At 39.2% G+C, this 15,706-nt stretch overlaps 1 protein-coding gene across 46 annotated transcripts in view; it reads right to left on the reverse strand.

Annotated features, from left to right (window-relative positions):
* The window catches only part of TCF4 (transcription factor 4), a 354,790-nt gene that overhangs the window by 123,078 nt on the left and 216,006 nt on the right, over positions 1-15,706 (reverse strand). For 28 of the 46 annotated variants that reach the window (XM_025997652.2, XM_072757923.1, XM_025997647.2 and 25 more), the window contains 2 exons: positions 1,033-1,162; positions 504-553 (listed from right to left, as the gene is read on the reverse strand). In XM_025997652.2, coding sequence (XP_025853437.1) covers positions 504-553; positions 1,033-1,162 — 180 coding nt within the window. Of the gene's footprint in view, positions 1-503; positions 554-662; positions 874-1,032; positions 1,163-15,706 lie in introns of those variants that run through there. The other 18 variants (XM_072757919.1, XM_072757926.1, XM_072757915.1 and 15 more) reach the window with 2 other exon arrangements.

Genomic DNA, 15,706 nt, shown 5'->3' on the forward strand with positions numbered 1-15,706 from the left:
CACCTGGTATTCCAGACACAAATGGCTACTGATGCGGCTACCTTTGAAGCTTTTATTCAGTAACCTCTCTAGAAAATAGAGACATTCTCTCTGCACTCTGGGCTGAAACCCATGTAAATTTTTCCTAAATCCTCTCCACAAATCTCCTTTCGCATGCAAATCCATAAATCATCATAATACCGACAAAGAATTTAACCAACAGATGAAACTAATACTCATTCTCTTGAAAGCCCTGTACAGGTAAAACTCCTGGAACCTCAGGCACCTTTTCAAGGCTCTCTTCAGAGCTTAACCTGCTGAATAGCAACACAACCACCCAGTCTTCCAGGATCTGCAATTAATCACGCCAACGTGGGTCAGGTGGCCGGACGTGCAGGTCGCTTCTCCCTCATCCACATTCTAGATAAACATGCTGCTCTTGCCCCCCTCTCCCTCGCCTCGATCCGCAAAACAGACCACAGTGAACAATATACAAAGCAGGGGGAAAAAAAAGCAGTACTTACTGAAGATGGCAAACCTGGAGGAACTTTTCGAACTTTCTTTGTCTGCACCTCTGAAAGAAAACGAAGAGGCGGTGAGGTCCCCGCATGCCCAGTTTCCTAACTAAAACAGATTAGACCACGAAGCCATTTAGATCAGACCAGATTTTCTTAAATCGTTACCTTAGCAAAATGTCAGCACCGCTATCGTATTTTATTCTGGCAGGCATCAAATTCTGCCTTTTTCATAAAAATCAAGATATTTAACTTTTTTTAAGCTATGATTTTTTTTTAAGTTGCCTTATATGGGCAGCCAAGAGAAAACAAGAAATAAGCATACACCAAAATAGTTCTCCTGCTACTAGAAGTTGTTAACATACCCATCCAATGTACTACTGGGGAGGGGTGGTCACGAGCCTGACATTTGAGCAAAATTTTATGGTTTTGGAGGGTGGGGTGAGGGTAGGGTGAGAAGGGTGGTATTGAAAGAGAGAGGAAGAAAGAAAAAGACTACTAATAATCACTCAGGCTTTCAAACAGAGGAATACCTTACCCATAGCACTACTGTGAAGAGGCCTCCTTCGGGGGTTATTGCTAGAATACTGGTAATACTGGGAGCCAGGTTTGGTGGGCGACAGGGTTCCTGGGGTGCCCATATCCATGTCACCTCCAAGGAGACTCTGCTAAAAGGTTGAAAAGGGAAAACAAACATAGAAGGTTAGTTTTTCACATTCGCCACCCCCCAACTGATTGTTAGTACTTAAACCAACGCAATAAACAAAACAGCATCTGCTAAGCAGCAACAATTACAACACAACCAAACAAAAAGACAAGCAGTCGAAGAAGCTAGCCCAAAGTTTGTGATTTTTTTTTTTTTTTGATTCTTGGCTTTTGATAGGAAGATAGAAGGTGATTCTCTTTAAACAGTATTTTCATCTTAAGACAACTCACATTTTAATTTTTTTAAGAAGAGGGCATTTATGTAAGACTCATGTTTCTGTTGATATTTTGTTTTGTTTTTGGTTTTCCTTTCTTTCTTTCTTTCTTTCTTTCTTTCTTTCTTTCTTTCTTTCTTTCTTTCTTTCTTTCTTCTTCTTTTTCTTTCTTTCATCTACACTTAGGCTCCTATCTGAGAACTCTCCATGCCCTTCCTTCACGAGAACCCAAGAAGAATCTAATTTTTTTCGGACGCACACAACTTCCCCCCGCTGCTCACACGGGGGTGAGTGAGAACGCTCCACTCCACTGAGGACTCTGCTTCCATCCATCGGTACAGCATTATTCCCCACGGATTTACAAGCACCCACGGAAGCGAAAATGCCAGCGGAACCAAGGAGTAAATTCAAATCTCACACTAACTTTCAAAATCATAGACATAGTAGGCATTCCAAGCTAACAGGAGCAAATTAAAGGACATTAGAATGCCCTCTTGAGGACTACTGGAAGCTAAAACACATCCCCAACGATTAAACATTTACCTGAGCTCTAGAAAACTTCCACAGATATCACTAACTTATCACAGGGTGATAAATTACTAAACTTTCGAAAATGAGGACACACGAAAGATTCGGTAATAATATCACATTTTCTAAAAACTACATAAAAACTTACCCATAATATATAAATCGCCTGATTATACTCTGCATTGAACACATTGTTCTTTTAATTAGTCTGATGTGCAAGAAAACAAGTGTAGATACTACCATTTATATTAAGAACAAATTTACTGTTTAATAAAGAAATTTTAAAATTAAGTACTAAAAATCTAACTTTATCGTTACTTGTAATCAACTTTTACTGACTGAACTAATTACTGTCCTTGATAAAGTACAGAATGTGTTTTCCCTAATCTAAATTCTAATCACCATGTCACTCACAACAGACTTAGGGATGCTTCACTAACACACTATTCACATGCAAAATACTCTAAATAGGCCAATTATGACTCTGCCCCTGTTCCCTGGTTAACCCGCTGAGAACTGAAAAATTTCACAAGGCAGTCACCAACTAAAACAAAGAGTCCTTGTTTTAAATTAAGACAGTCTTTTTGATTCCTAAATAGCTCAACAAAGTGGCATGTCTTCTAGTGAAAGCAGTTGGTCAAATATGACCCATAAGCTGGAAAATCAAAAATTCAAACCTCCCCTTTCCAGTGCCATATAGCTAAATATCATAAAGAGAACCTCTCTATTCCAAGGGATTTTTGTGAGTGCTGGATGAGTAATATATAAAGGACTAATCAGCTACTGACAAGCTTGCCTTCACTGGCTCCAGTATCAGACTTTTCCAAGGGATACATCACAAACGTTACTTTCAAATAAATAACTTTAAGGATGAGATTTGAGGTTGGAGGCTCATTTTGAGCAAAAACTCGGTGCGAGTATCTTAATATTTGCCACATCAAGATCAGAGAAAGCCAGATTATTTACCAGATAAAAATCTAACATCCCATGCTCAATTACTGCCTCTTACGAACTCAAGAAAGATATCAAAATGCTACCCAATGACAAACTAAAATATAGAGCTCTTTGTAATAGTTTTCTATAAATCAGGAATCCAACAGCTTAACATCAAATGATTTCTTTATCATTTTCTAAGTGGCATTCAACAATTTTAGAATCTCAACCTGAAATTTCGCTCTTGGTGAATCTTATTAAGAAAATCTGTATTTAAGCCCAAGTTGTCTTTGAAATTTCCATCAAAAAAGCTGTGAATGATTTAAATCACAACCTCCTCACAGTCTGGTAAATTTACAAATAAGCCTTCCTTTCATGAGAAGAGGAGTTTGAAGATGACATTATTGAAAACTTTGTATTTTAGACAGACATTATTCCTCTTTCTTCCTTTTTCTTTTTCTAAAATAATACAAAATATTCAAACAAGGACTGAGCAGATATGTTGAAATGCTTGCTTGTCTTCTTAATGAGCTTAACCATTGCTTAATTCTTGTTGGTCCTAGTGGCAAAGGTTTCCACTCCCAAGAAAGTAGATGCATTCAATGGGTCAGCATAAAAACAAACAGTTGGATAAAACTGTGTTTTAGCAGCATTCACAACAGAGCTGTGAAAAATGTAAAATGATAACTAGAAGATCGCTAACTGGCCGTGGCTGACCTTACTGTTGTTAATTTAAAAGAAAATCATTTCACGGGCCAGTTGTAAATAAATCATGCACCCAGCTCTTGCATGTGCAGCCCATGAACTCTGGACAGTGACAGAGGACTAGGACCAGATAGCACTTCCAAACATGTAGAGGCTCATGCTAAGCTTTTCTTTCTTTCTTTTTCTTTCTTTCTTTCTCTTTTACAAAGCACATTCCTGTTTCTTTCTTTCTAGACCTGTTTGTTCCTTTTTTCTTTTTTCCCCTCAGACAATAGAATCATTCTTCTAAAGCAACAAAAATAAGCATTTCCTCATACTTAAGGGGGCCCTAATCACCCCCCTAGGGAAAATTAAGATAAAAATATATGTGTTCTTATTGTAGAGTATACTTGTAAAATGAACAATAACCATTTACTATTGTTTGGCCTTTACATCACACATTTAACTCTCTTTAGCAACGAGAAACAAACAAACACAAAAATCTCCACTGGCTAGAAAACCTGAGTTTATGAACTTAGAAAGTTAATGGCATTCAATTTACTAAGGTAAATTGAATATGGCACAAAATGGATAAGGCATTCATTTACATATGAATTCACCTGCATGAATATAGATACATATAAAGACAAATTTACACTTAATAAAAGTTGTTCGAAAGCTAAAATCTACTTTCAAATGGGCCAGTTCGTCTTCACCTTAAATAAGATTATAAAGGTTTCAGGGTTTTCACATTGTGCAAGCTCATGCCTGCGGTTATGCTGGGTCCCAGTACAGGGCTGCCGGGGTCCGCCAGGAAACACTGGAAGCAAGATGTGGCATCTCGCAGAGCTAACCTGTAAATCTTAAACCCATAGTTTAGCATTTTGTTTAACTGTCTGAGTGTGATGAGATGAGCCCTTCCCCTTCTTCACTCTTTATTTTCTTCCAAAGACAAACAATTTTAAGACTTGAAATGCCCTAACCAAAAAAAATTAGAATATGCTGACTTTGTTAACTGGGTTTAAATATATTGGGGTCCTACCACCAATCCTTCAGCAGAAAGCCAGTCCCACCAGAGCCCCTCAAGTGCCAAATGCGCATTCTCGGTGAGGGTCCCTTTCCACTAAATTTTTTTGTTTGTTTTACATCAGATCTGGGTCTCAACCCTGCCCCAATTCCTTCTGGGGGGAAGCTTTTTAACATCCTTGATCAACCACTGAACTTTGCTTATGCAACCAAGAATGCAAACCATGAATTAAACTTGAGTAACAGAATAGCAGCATATATCTCAAATTAGATTTATAACTGAATGGTAATCAAAAATAGAACTCACTGCTTCGAGCTTAAATTATCAACTTTTTTCTTGTTAAACTAAAATCATCTTGCTCTGAACGATTATTTCATTTCAGTCAGCACTTTAAATGTAATGGGTGGGTGGTACATTTCTACAAAGGAAGATTATATTTACCCTTAATTATAGATATGAGTGAGATCAGAGTACGATGAATGCTGCTTTTTGGCTTATAATTAATTCATCTAATAGGTGAATGACCTTGAATTTCAGAGTTGGGATCTGGGGGAGGGGGGAGAGAGAAAAGAAGTAGGAGAAAAAAAATCATCTCTGGGGAAAAAGCAAATGTGCCCCTGGTTTCTTAGAGCTTTCTCTGCTTTTGCGTCACACTCCCATTACGTTGTGATCCGATATCAGACACAACATCTTGGGGGGATGTTGTAGAACAGAGAAAAGCAGTCTCAGATGAAACCAGATTAAGCTCCTTTTCTGAACTATTGCCAAATGCTTGTGAGTCTAATTCATGTTTGGGTATTCTAGTACTCACACAGCTGCAATTCCATTCTTTCATCACAAACCTAAGTGATGTATAGTGGCTTTGTATGGCGAACTGACTCTATAAAGCCAGGAATTTTGGAAGGCTTTACGTTAATATGGAAATAAAATTCTGAACCACTATAAAACTTATGAATGTTGGATATTTGTATGGGTACCTAATAGACTTTGCAGTACTAAGTGCAAAATACACATCGAGCAAAATTACCAATTATATTGGTTTAAAACACTTTTTTTTTTTTTTACAGAAATCGCAATTGAGGTCATTTCTACATAGTGAATTCTGCACAGAATCGGGTTTTCAAAGACACTGCTGAATAAGATTCCTAACAGCCATGGGGAAGTTTTTGCAAATCCCTGTCGAATAGCTGCTGCTGAATTTGCCATTTTGACCACAGAAGGGCCATTGCTGACTTACTATAGTAGCAGGAGGGGGCGATAATTTTGCTGCTGTTGGCACTTACTCTGCAACCCAGAATATATCTCACACCAAAGGGCAATGAAGAACACAATATTTCCACCTGTCCACTTTTGAACTTCAAAGCTCAAAACTGAAGGTCAGTCTTTGGACAGTCTCTATTCCCGATAGCCGAAGAAGGTCTGGAAATGCACCTTTACAGTTTATTTCAAGTTCTGTCTTATGCTTGGTTTCAACAAAAGAGAACTCTGGAAACTCAGATAAGATGCAGGGATAACTTTTATAATCAGAGACTTAACAGATTGTCATCGTGCTGCAGAGAAATGTTAATTATTGAAATTATCATTTAGCAAAGAATTTCTTTTAGGGGCTTTTGGTCAAGGCTTTTTATTTCTCCTCTGAATGTGTATGTAGTGTGCCTTGTAACAAGTCAGAAGTAGCATCCAAACCTCTTAAGGAAAGAGGGAGGGCTTGAGGTCAAACAGATCAGCTTGAACCCTAGCTCAGAGGCATCGGAGCATTGTGACTAGAGGTTAGTTATGCAACTGCTCTAAACACTCGTTTCCTCTTCTGTAAAAATGGAGTAAGGAAAGCCCTAATCCGGGGTTTTCGGGAGCAGATGAAACAACATATGTAAAATGTCCAGCGGAGCTGGTGTCTAGCACATAGTTACCCTCCTTCCTATGTCCGTCCCTACAACTCATAGTCCCATATCACAACCCACTGATGACTATTTACAAGATTTCTCAAAAGCTGTGAATGATTCATTGGCAGTGAGATCTCCTACTCTACTTTGAGATTAAAAGTATACATTGAGATAATACTTTTGAAAAATCATCAGAAAAAACTGAAAAAAGTCAAATATAGGGGATTGCATACGCAGTGTTGATAGCCTCGTGGCCTACAACTGCACTGACAACAAGATATGGCTAGTTTTGATCCATATTGAATAAAGAAACTGGCCCACAATCAGTCTGGCTAATTTCAGCTAGTAGCCATTTTCCTGGAACTGCCACAAGAATTACTTGAATGGCTCGTTTAATTTTTCTTTCACGAGCATGAGCAAACTGCTGCTGTGAATTCAACTATATGTGAGACCAAACTAGTCACACTACGTATTGCACAACTAGGTATGCAAAAATAAGACATGTATTTGATGACATTTTATTAATCATGTGATGCTAAATAAATTCAAATTCTTACTATTGCATTAGCCACTGACAAATACCTTAAAGAGGCTCAATATTCTTTTTCTCCTTGCAAGGCCAACTACAGAATTTAATGAATAGTATGTGATATTTATCAAGCACTATTAAAAAATCTAGGGGCACCTGGGTGGCTCAGTTAGTTAAGCATCTACCTTCTGCTGGGGTCATGATCCTGGGGTCCTAGGATTGAGTCCCATGGAGGGCTCCTTGCTCAGCACGGAGCCTGCTTCTCCCTCTCCTGCTCCCTCTCCCCCTCCATGTACTCTCTCCCTTCCTCTCTCTCTTTTTGACAAATAAATAAAATCTTAAAAAAAAATAGAATTAAATGCAATGAAATCTATATTGCCTCATGACATAACAAAAAAAGAAATAAATGAATGCACGTCATAGGTTTTGCTGGGAATCTGCATAACCTCCAAAGAATTCAATTGACCTTGAACAAAATTATTTATTTTTGTAGTGATTATATTTCACCAAACATTAAAAATTCAAGTAAAAAAAAAAATTCAAGTAGATTGTCTTTTTCTATAAAGAAACACAACACCTTATATTTAAATGTTATAATGTGATGCAAAGGTTGCCATGGTAACTATTACTTAATGTATAGCAGAGTAATAGTCAAGTAAAAACTCATGCATTTTGGTATGGAAATTACAACTGCCCAAGGGTTGGCAAGATTTATGCATTTGCCTATTTGACTACCTCTCAAATTAAAAAAAAAATTGTATACAATAAAGTGAGGAGGTCTTTTGGTGGTTTCTGAAAATCCATTCTGGAATCCCAAGTCATCTATTACATATTAAAAAGAGGATTTTTATTTGTTAGTGAGAAGGGAGAAATTTAGCAAAAAGAAAACAGGAAAGCAATCAGGATCCTACAATAAAAATGGATTTGAAGAAATCTTATACAAACAATATAGAACTTAAGATAACTACCTTCTTTTTGGTTTATGCTCCTCAGTTCAGGAAGTTTATTTAATATATAATATGATAAGTGTGCTATAATCACTACTTGCCTGAAAATGTTTCTCTTTACCAATTTTCTTCCAAAGCAAAATTAGAACAATTTGAATAAGACCTGTTAACATACTAGGGAATTAGCACCACTTCTCCTATAAATATAAACATGTGGCTATAATAAACGTGCTGAAAAGTATATTTGGCCAGGTTGCTATTTTAGTCAAATAAAGCAGTATCAAAATGTCGCATGCCAGTCTTCTTCGTATTGGGTGGGGAAGGTTCCACTTCAAGGTTGTTATAAATGCCTTCCTCTTCAGTAAGGACTTATAGAAACATCTTTTTTATGTTGAGACTGTCCTCGTGCAGGACAGGATCCAGGATCTCCATCTGCTCACCCAGCACTTCACATGGGTTCTCAATTAAAGTCTAATAGCCAACCCATCAGATTTACTAAAAAAAAGTTATCCTGATAACTTTTGGAACTTGTGAATAAGGTGACAAGCCTATCACGCGACATGAGGAAACAAGTTGTCTGGAGAAGCAGCGAATGCACGACGGGAGCTTCAAATCATCGTGGAATTTGTGAAGTTCTGACTCTCCTCCCAAAGCTGTGCACGGCCTCCTCCTTCAAGCAGGTCTGCTTTCGATGTGCAGTAACAGTTTACCTCCCAAAGTGCTCTCTCTCCAATGCACGGCTTATCAAGCAGGCATGGCCCTGAAGGCCAAACGAGCTTATGTGCTGCTTAAAAAGGAAAATCAATTACTCCTATTTTAACTACCTATTGTCCGGAGCTCAGAGACCCACCACGGCAAATGCTCACTAAACACTGAAATGAATGAATGCAGAACTATTGCTATTAATCAAACTGAGGACTTAACTATTCTGGGTTTGGGTTCTGGTTTTGTTTCTATTTTTTAAAGACCCTATTTTTATTCATTCATGAGAGAAACAGAGAGAGACAAAGACACAGGCAGAGGGAAAGGCAGGCTCCCCACGGGGAGCTTGATGCTGGACTTGATCCCAGGACCCTGGGGTCACGCCCTGAGCCGAAGGCAGACGGCAGACGCTCAACCACTGAGCCACCCAAGTGCCCCTGGGTTTTGTTTTTGTTATCTATCTATCTATCTATCATCTATCTATCTATCTATCTATATTAGTTTTTTCTAGCATCAGTGTATTCCATCAGTCATTCCAATTACTATTGCTGGGATAATAATAATAGTAGTAATAGTGGAGGAGGGGGAGCAGGAATGTGAAATAAGATCAGTGGTAAGTGTACAGATAAGGGTACAGTGATAAGGATACAGCGACAGCCATTCGCAGCTGCAGATCCCTTCCATACTGACAAGGCCGAAGATATGACCCCCACTGGACACATGAGGACATTCAGAGTGGGCACATGGTCTGACCAACAGACAAGTGGCTGGCAAGCCACACAACCGGGAGGACAGTTCAGTTACATCTGACATCAAGGCCTGCGCTCGTCCTCCATCCCCACACACTCCCTCCCCCTATTCTGTGCACTTGGTTTTTCTTGCCCTCACTGGGACCATTAGGAGGAGTCAATCTGGTTCTCTCCAGTTCCCCCTAACGCCAAAAGCTCAAATTTACTCCAGAGGAGCCTCTACTCAGGAGAGGAGGACAGGCCTGGGCGTGAGTACCACTCAGCCCCTTGATAACCCCGGACAATCTGTCCAACCTCTGCAGGCTTGAGGCTCCTTGTCTGGGGGAAATGGCATTACTTCTCCCACCCCGTGCAAGAATAAACCCAAGTAATAGAAAGCACACAACAAAGTTTCTAGCGCTCACTCAGCCTTCGTTAATTGAGGAGTGCTGTCATATATGTTGTACATGTAAAATATCTTACTATAAATTAATACAATTGGATTACATAACATCATTAGTAAGTTCGAATGTAGCATGATACATTATTGGCTATAATTAATACTCACACGTGTATTACACACATTTGCGACAGGCCAAGGAAGTGTTAGGCTGTAAAACACCAAACCCACTTGAACAATGGAAATCTCAGTTCTTAAGTCTGAAACTTCCACTGCCCTGGCATTACTGTCTGCAGCCCCTTGTCATTCATTTTTCTTTTCTTTTTTTTTTTTTAAAGATTTGTTTATTTACTTATTCATAAGAGACACAGAGAGAGAGAGAGAGGCAGAGACATAGGCAGAGGGAGAAGCAGGCTCCATGCAGGGAGCCCCATGTGGGACTCGATCCCGGGTCTCCAGGATCACGCCCTGGGCCGAAGGCAGGCACTCGACTGCTGAGCCACCCAGGGATCCTGATTTTTTTTTTTATTATTATTTTATATCGTCTTTTTTTTTAACTTTTTATTTTAATTCCAGTATAGTCAACATACAGAGTCCTATTAGTTTCAGGTGTACAGTCAGAGATTCAGCTCTCCCATACATTACCCCGGCTCATCACGCCCCGTGCCCTCGTGCATCCCCGTCCCCTATTTAATCTTTGCTATTCATTTCAGACCTTGATTCCCACAGTGTGGTCAACTGTCTTCTCCAATAAAGTTCAAATTCCTTTTTTTCTTTTCCTTTCATATTTTGTTGTTATTTCTTTTTGTCCCCAGCCTTCTTGCATTTCAGTCCGCTTCCTTCTAGACTTTTCCTTCTATTTCATCTGAAAACATTCATCTGCTGCAACACTTCTCATCTTGTATGGCAAGTGTTGATGCATCTAATTTCTCCCTTCTAGTCTGGAGGTTCCTTAAGGAGCCTCAAGTGTCTCTGTCTTCCTGGCATCTAGCACAGTAGGTCTAGTCATAGTAAATCTTCAATAAATGCCAATGGGATTGATTTGTTAATCCGTAAGCTAAAATTGCTGACTATGCCTACAGGATCACGGTGGTTACTGTCATGAAGATAACGTCCCCGTTTCTATCCCAGCAGACATACAACTCCCACACTTGTATATTCAGTCTTGCCCTTAGCTTTCCTCCTTCCTGTGTCTCTGGAGTGGTTTTTCAAAACACCACCTCCTGAACGCTTCACAAAAAAACCTAAAATTGAATCCTGAATATGTGAAAAGACTCGACACACCTTTCCCACAAAACTTCTGCTGCTTCCTCATTATTCTCTCAGCCCTTTAAAATAAATTAGAAGAGTCCAATTTGTAAAGTCTGTGAAGAAATTCGTTGTATGTTTGTCTAAACACACACATGATGGCTGACATTTGGCTGAAAAATGGTTGGACTGCCCTGAATATGTTGTTTTCAAATATTTTATCATGCATCAGGCTCGGGTAATGCAGTCTCTACCTGGGACAAACAGATTCAGTGACACCACACCTCCAGTGGAAAAGACACTGCGTGAGAGAGAACAGAGAGATGGGCTGTGGAGAGTTCTGAAGAGGAAGCTCACCCTGGGAAGAGAGCGGATAAAACAGGATTGGTGGGACTCAACTGGCAGGCTGAGAGGTTGCTTAGTAGGTAGCAAGGAAGGTAAGTTGGTAGCAAGGAAGTCTTGACATTGGGATTCTAATTTCTTAACTATGGATAACCGGCTGGGTCCGACAGGCTCAAGGGTGCTCCACGCAGTTTCGTAGACTTCTGGCCATAGAATGGCCACAGGAGACGAGAGACAGAAGTAAGACTTAGGAACTGAGCGTCAACGTGATACAAAAATGTTGGTATGTTTCTTCACAGGAAGTGATATGGCCTAAGCTTTCTTAGACTATTCACGTACCAATTTGTCTGAACTACTCTGACTCAGCTACTGCTTCCAGAATGCCACCGCTAAGTACGAAGAACATTGTTCTAAGACAGAGGTCAGTACATTGTTTCTTAAGAGGCCAGACAGTAAATATCGGGGTCTCTGCCAGCCATCTGGTCTCTGTTTCAACTGCTCAACTCTGCTGTTGTAGTACTAAATCAGCCACACATAATACATAAATGAACAGGAGAGGCTGTGTTCCAATAAAACTTTATTTATAATAATGGCTACAGGTTGGATTTGGCTCCAGGCCATAGTTTGCTGACCCATTTTTCAAGCTGAAGGTATAGTGTTTTTTAGGACACATGTTCAAAACTCAATTATTTCACCACAGTGGAAATGCCATAACATTTTATGGACGCTGTCTTCACCCCTTGCTCTCCCTGCCTGTCACCCCAGCCCCAGACAGAATGTTTGTATACTGCCGTCCGAACTTCGGTTTCTCAAGCTCTGAGCTACCCCTGTTCTCTCTGCAGACAGATCTTCAGAGCTTGCAAATATTATCACCCCCATCAAACCCTATCCCACTGCCAATCTGGCTCTAGTCCACCTCTCAGGCTTCTCCCTCCTTTTGCACACATTTAGCACCTACTGTGCACTGAGCACCTACTGTGCACCAGCCACTGTTCTAAGCCCTGGAGATACAGCACCTCCTCATTCATATCCTCCCCTCAACTTGGCTTAAGTACGTGGAGAGGCACATGGCATCCAGGCCTCTTCCCACTGCCTTCTCACTCCATCATCTCAAGCCACTGCTGATTTCAGAGCTCCAGCTTCGACCTGCACAGCATCCCCACGTATGCAGTGACCTGCCCTCTCTTTTGAAACTCCATTCAGGACTCACTTATTCCATGAAATCTTCCAGAGGCAGTACCCAGTCTCCAATCTCTCAGTTTACTCAATATTCACACAAATATTTTTTTTAAGATTTATTTATCTATATTTTAGAGAGGGGTGGGTAGAGGCAGAGAGAGAGGGAGAGAGAGTCTCCCTCCAAGCTCAGACTCTATGCTTAGAGTCGAGTCTGATGCTGGGCTCATCTTAATGACCTTGAGATCATGACCTGAGCCCAAACCAAGAGTTGGGACGTTTAATCAGCTGTGCCCCCCAGGCACTCCTCACACACATATTTTATAAGCAGCCTTCAATCTTTATCAGAAAGATGATATTTTAACAATAAGCAACCAACTGGCTTTACAGAGCTAGGAAAAGATTATAATTTTTAACTTTTCTGATAGTGATTGTAGGGCACTGATATCCATCCACACTTTATTTTCTCTCCAAGGATGTAGGATACATATGTAATAATAACATATTTTATTATGTTTTCTCAAGTTCTGCATTATAAATATATTTAGATATTCAGCATGACACTGACTGAACTAGTTCACAAGACAGTTTAACAAAAATCATAAAAGGACCCAGATTCAGCAGCACAAACACTTTCAAAACACCAAAATACTCTCAGATAACAATTTTTAAAGGAATCGATTACTTTTAATCTTTTCACACAAATATTTTGCAGAGAAGTGCTTGTATAAAATTAATCTGGTGATTCAAAATTAAATTAGACTTTTAATGCAAATCAAACAAAATTCCAGATAAGAAAAAAAACGGGGAGGGCGGGGAGAGGAAGAACACGGAATCCTGAAATGATTCTAAATTTTATCTGGAAAACTAATGCGTGATAATTATAGCTAAGAAAAATTTTTACAAAGAAGTGAGTTGAGAAAACCTACTACATATACATATACATATACATATACATATACATATACATATTTTAAGCAAAGTAAATTAAAACAATTTAGTACTGCTGCCAGAAAGGACAGACATAGCAATGGAAGTATGTATAGAGATATTTATGATAAAGCTATAATTTAAAAATCGATGAGGAGGGGCACCTGGGTGGCTCAGTCAGTGAGGCGTCTGCCTTCAGCTCAGGTCATGGTCCCAGGGTCCTGAGATCGAGCCCCATCCCATGTAGGGCTCCTTGCTCAACAGAGGAGTCTGCTTCTCCCTCTCCCTCTGTCCCAGCTCACATGTGCTCGCTCTCTCTCAATCTCTCTCTCACTCACTCTGTCTCTCAAATAAATAAATAAATAATTGAAATCTTTGAAAATTTTTAAAAAATACAAATCGATGAGGAAACAAGAAATTATTCAATAAATAGTACCAGAACTTTGTTCAGCATTTGAAGAAAAAAACTTAGGAAATGAGCCTTTGCTTCAGACTTTACATCAAAATGCACTTAAATGGTTAAAACATAAAGCCAAGAAAATAAATATAAGCAAAAAATATTTTTTTTAAATTTTAAAGTAAAGAACACTGGGATCCCTGGGTGGCTCAGTGGTTTAGCTCCTGCCTTTTAGCCCAGGGCCTGATCCTGGAGACCTGGGATTGAGTCCCACTCGGGCTCCCTGCATGGAGCCTGCTTCTCCCTCTGCCTGTGTCTCTGCCTCTCTCTCTCTCTCTCTCTCTCTCTCTCTCTCTGTCTCTTATGAATAAGTAAAATCTTTAAAAAAAAAAATAGAGAAGACCTTTGTCTATGATATTAGATGCAGAAAAATCAAAGAACATATTAAAACTTCTGACTACCTAATTGTTTTTGAAACATTATGCAAGCTACAAAAAAAGTTCAGAAAAATCCTTGCAATGAAGAATTCAAAGGAAAGATAAATACCCTCAACAAATAAAAAGCTCCTTAGATTGCAATAAAAAATCATGAACCATTCCTTTATAGAAAGAATAAATTTGAAATTTGGCAATAAATATATGAAAAGACATTTGGCAAGTGACAATAAGACAAATTTTCAGCTGCCAGAGAGGAAGTTCACTTGCATATATAGCTAATAAGAATGTAAACTGGTAAAAACTCTCTGGAAGGCAATTTAGAATGTACAGCGAAATTTTAAAAGCACATGACTTTGAAATTTCAATTTTAGAATTTTACCCAAAGGATAAAATTGGACAAGTGTATAAAAATACATGTGAAAAGATGTCCATGGCAACTTTGTGTTTATGAAAATTAAGAAAATCCTAGCAGTAGTTTTGTTAAATAAATGAATAAGTATGAAATGATGTGCTAAGTTTACATTTAGAGAAAAAAATAACAAGTTTTAAAAAAATGTAGCACCCACTGGGTATGATCAATTATTCCAAAAAGTCTCCACAGGTTTAACAATTCTCTAACAATTCCTCCATAATTGCTTAGTCAAATCATGAGGTTTTATTAGAATATTTCTTATTTTGGCAAATTCCATTGCTTACATTTATTATAAGTAACAATCTTGAATAACTTCACAGAGTAGAGTTCTGCAAGATAATTTTGGATAGCAGGAAAGGCTGAATGAAGATTATATTCATTTCAGAAATATTTCTTGAACTTTGTTTATAGCAAGATAAAGAATAATCTGATGGTATTTGTGCATGCACAGCCCAGGTGACAGCTGCCACAGGGGTTTATCAGATATCTGAGGCTTTCTATAGAAAGACACAAAAAAACAAACCTTTCAATAGCAATGTAAAAGGGACAAGACCACGTGGCCAATTTTTTTAAGTATGAGAAGTGAACCAATTTTCGTTTTAGTTTCTGCAGGTTAGTTGTCATTATTTATAATTTACCAATACTCACTGCAGAAATATAGAAGAGGGGAGGCTGGACTTAGCAAGTAGGTAGACTCTTCCATTCTTCTTTTGTAGCCTCCTTACTGCATTTATCTAAATAATTTTCTACCCAAGTGCTGGGTAAGTGCTCGGAGTAAGAACAACTCAGGGCTGTAGGAATCCACTCCACATATCACAGCGGTCCAGGGCAGTGGTCGGGCCGCTTTTCTCAGACACCAAACATCAGCCACTGTCCCCCAAGTGACTGCGGACCTGTCACAGGGAGCCCGTCAGTCTTTCAATTGCGCAGGCTTCCAGACACAGACAGGTGGGAGGCCTGAGCTCTTCCAGATGGGAGGTACTACTTCC

The sequence above is a fragment of the Vulpes vulpes genome, chromosome 5, assembly GCF_048418805.1.
Source record: "Vulpes vulpes isolate BD-2025 chromosome 5, VulVul3, whole genome shotgun sequence".
NCBI lineage: Eukaryota > Metazoa > Chordata > Mammalia > Carnivora > Canidae > Vulpes > Vulpes vulpes.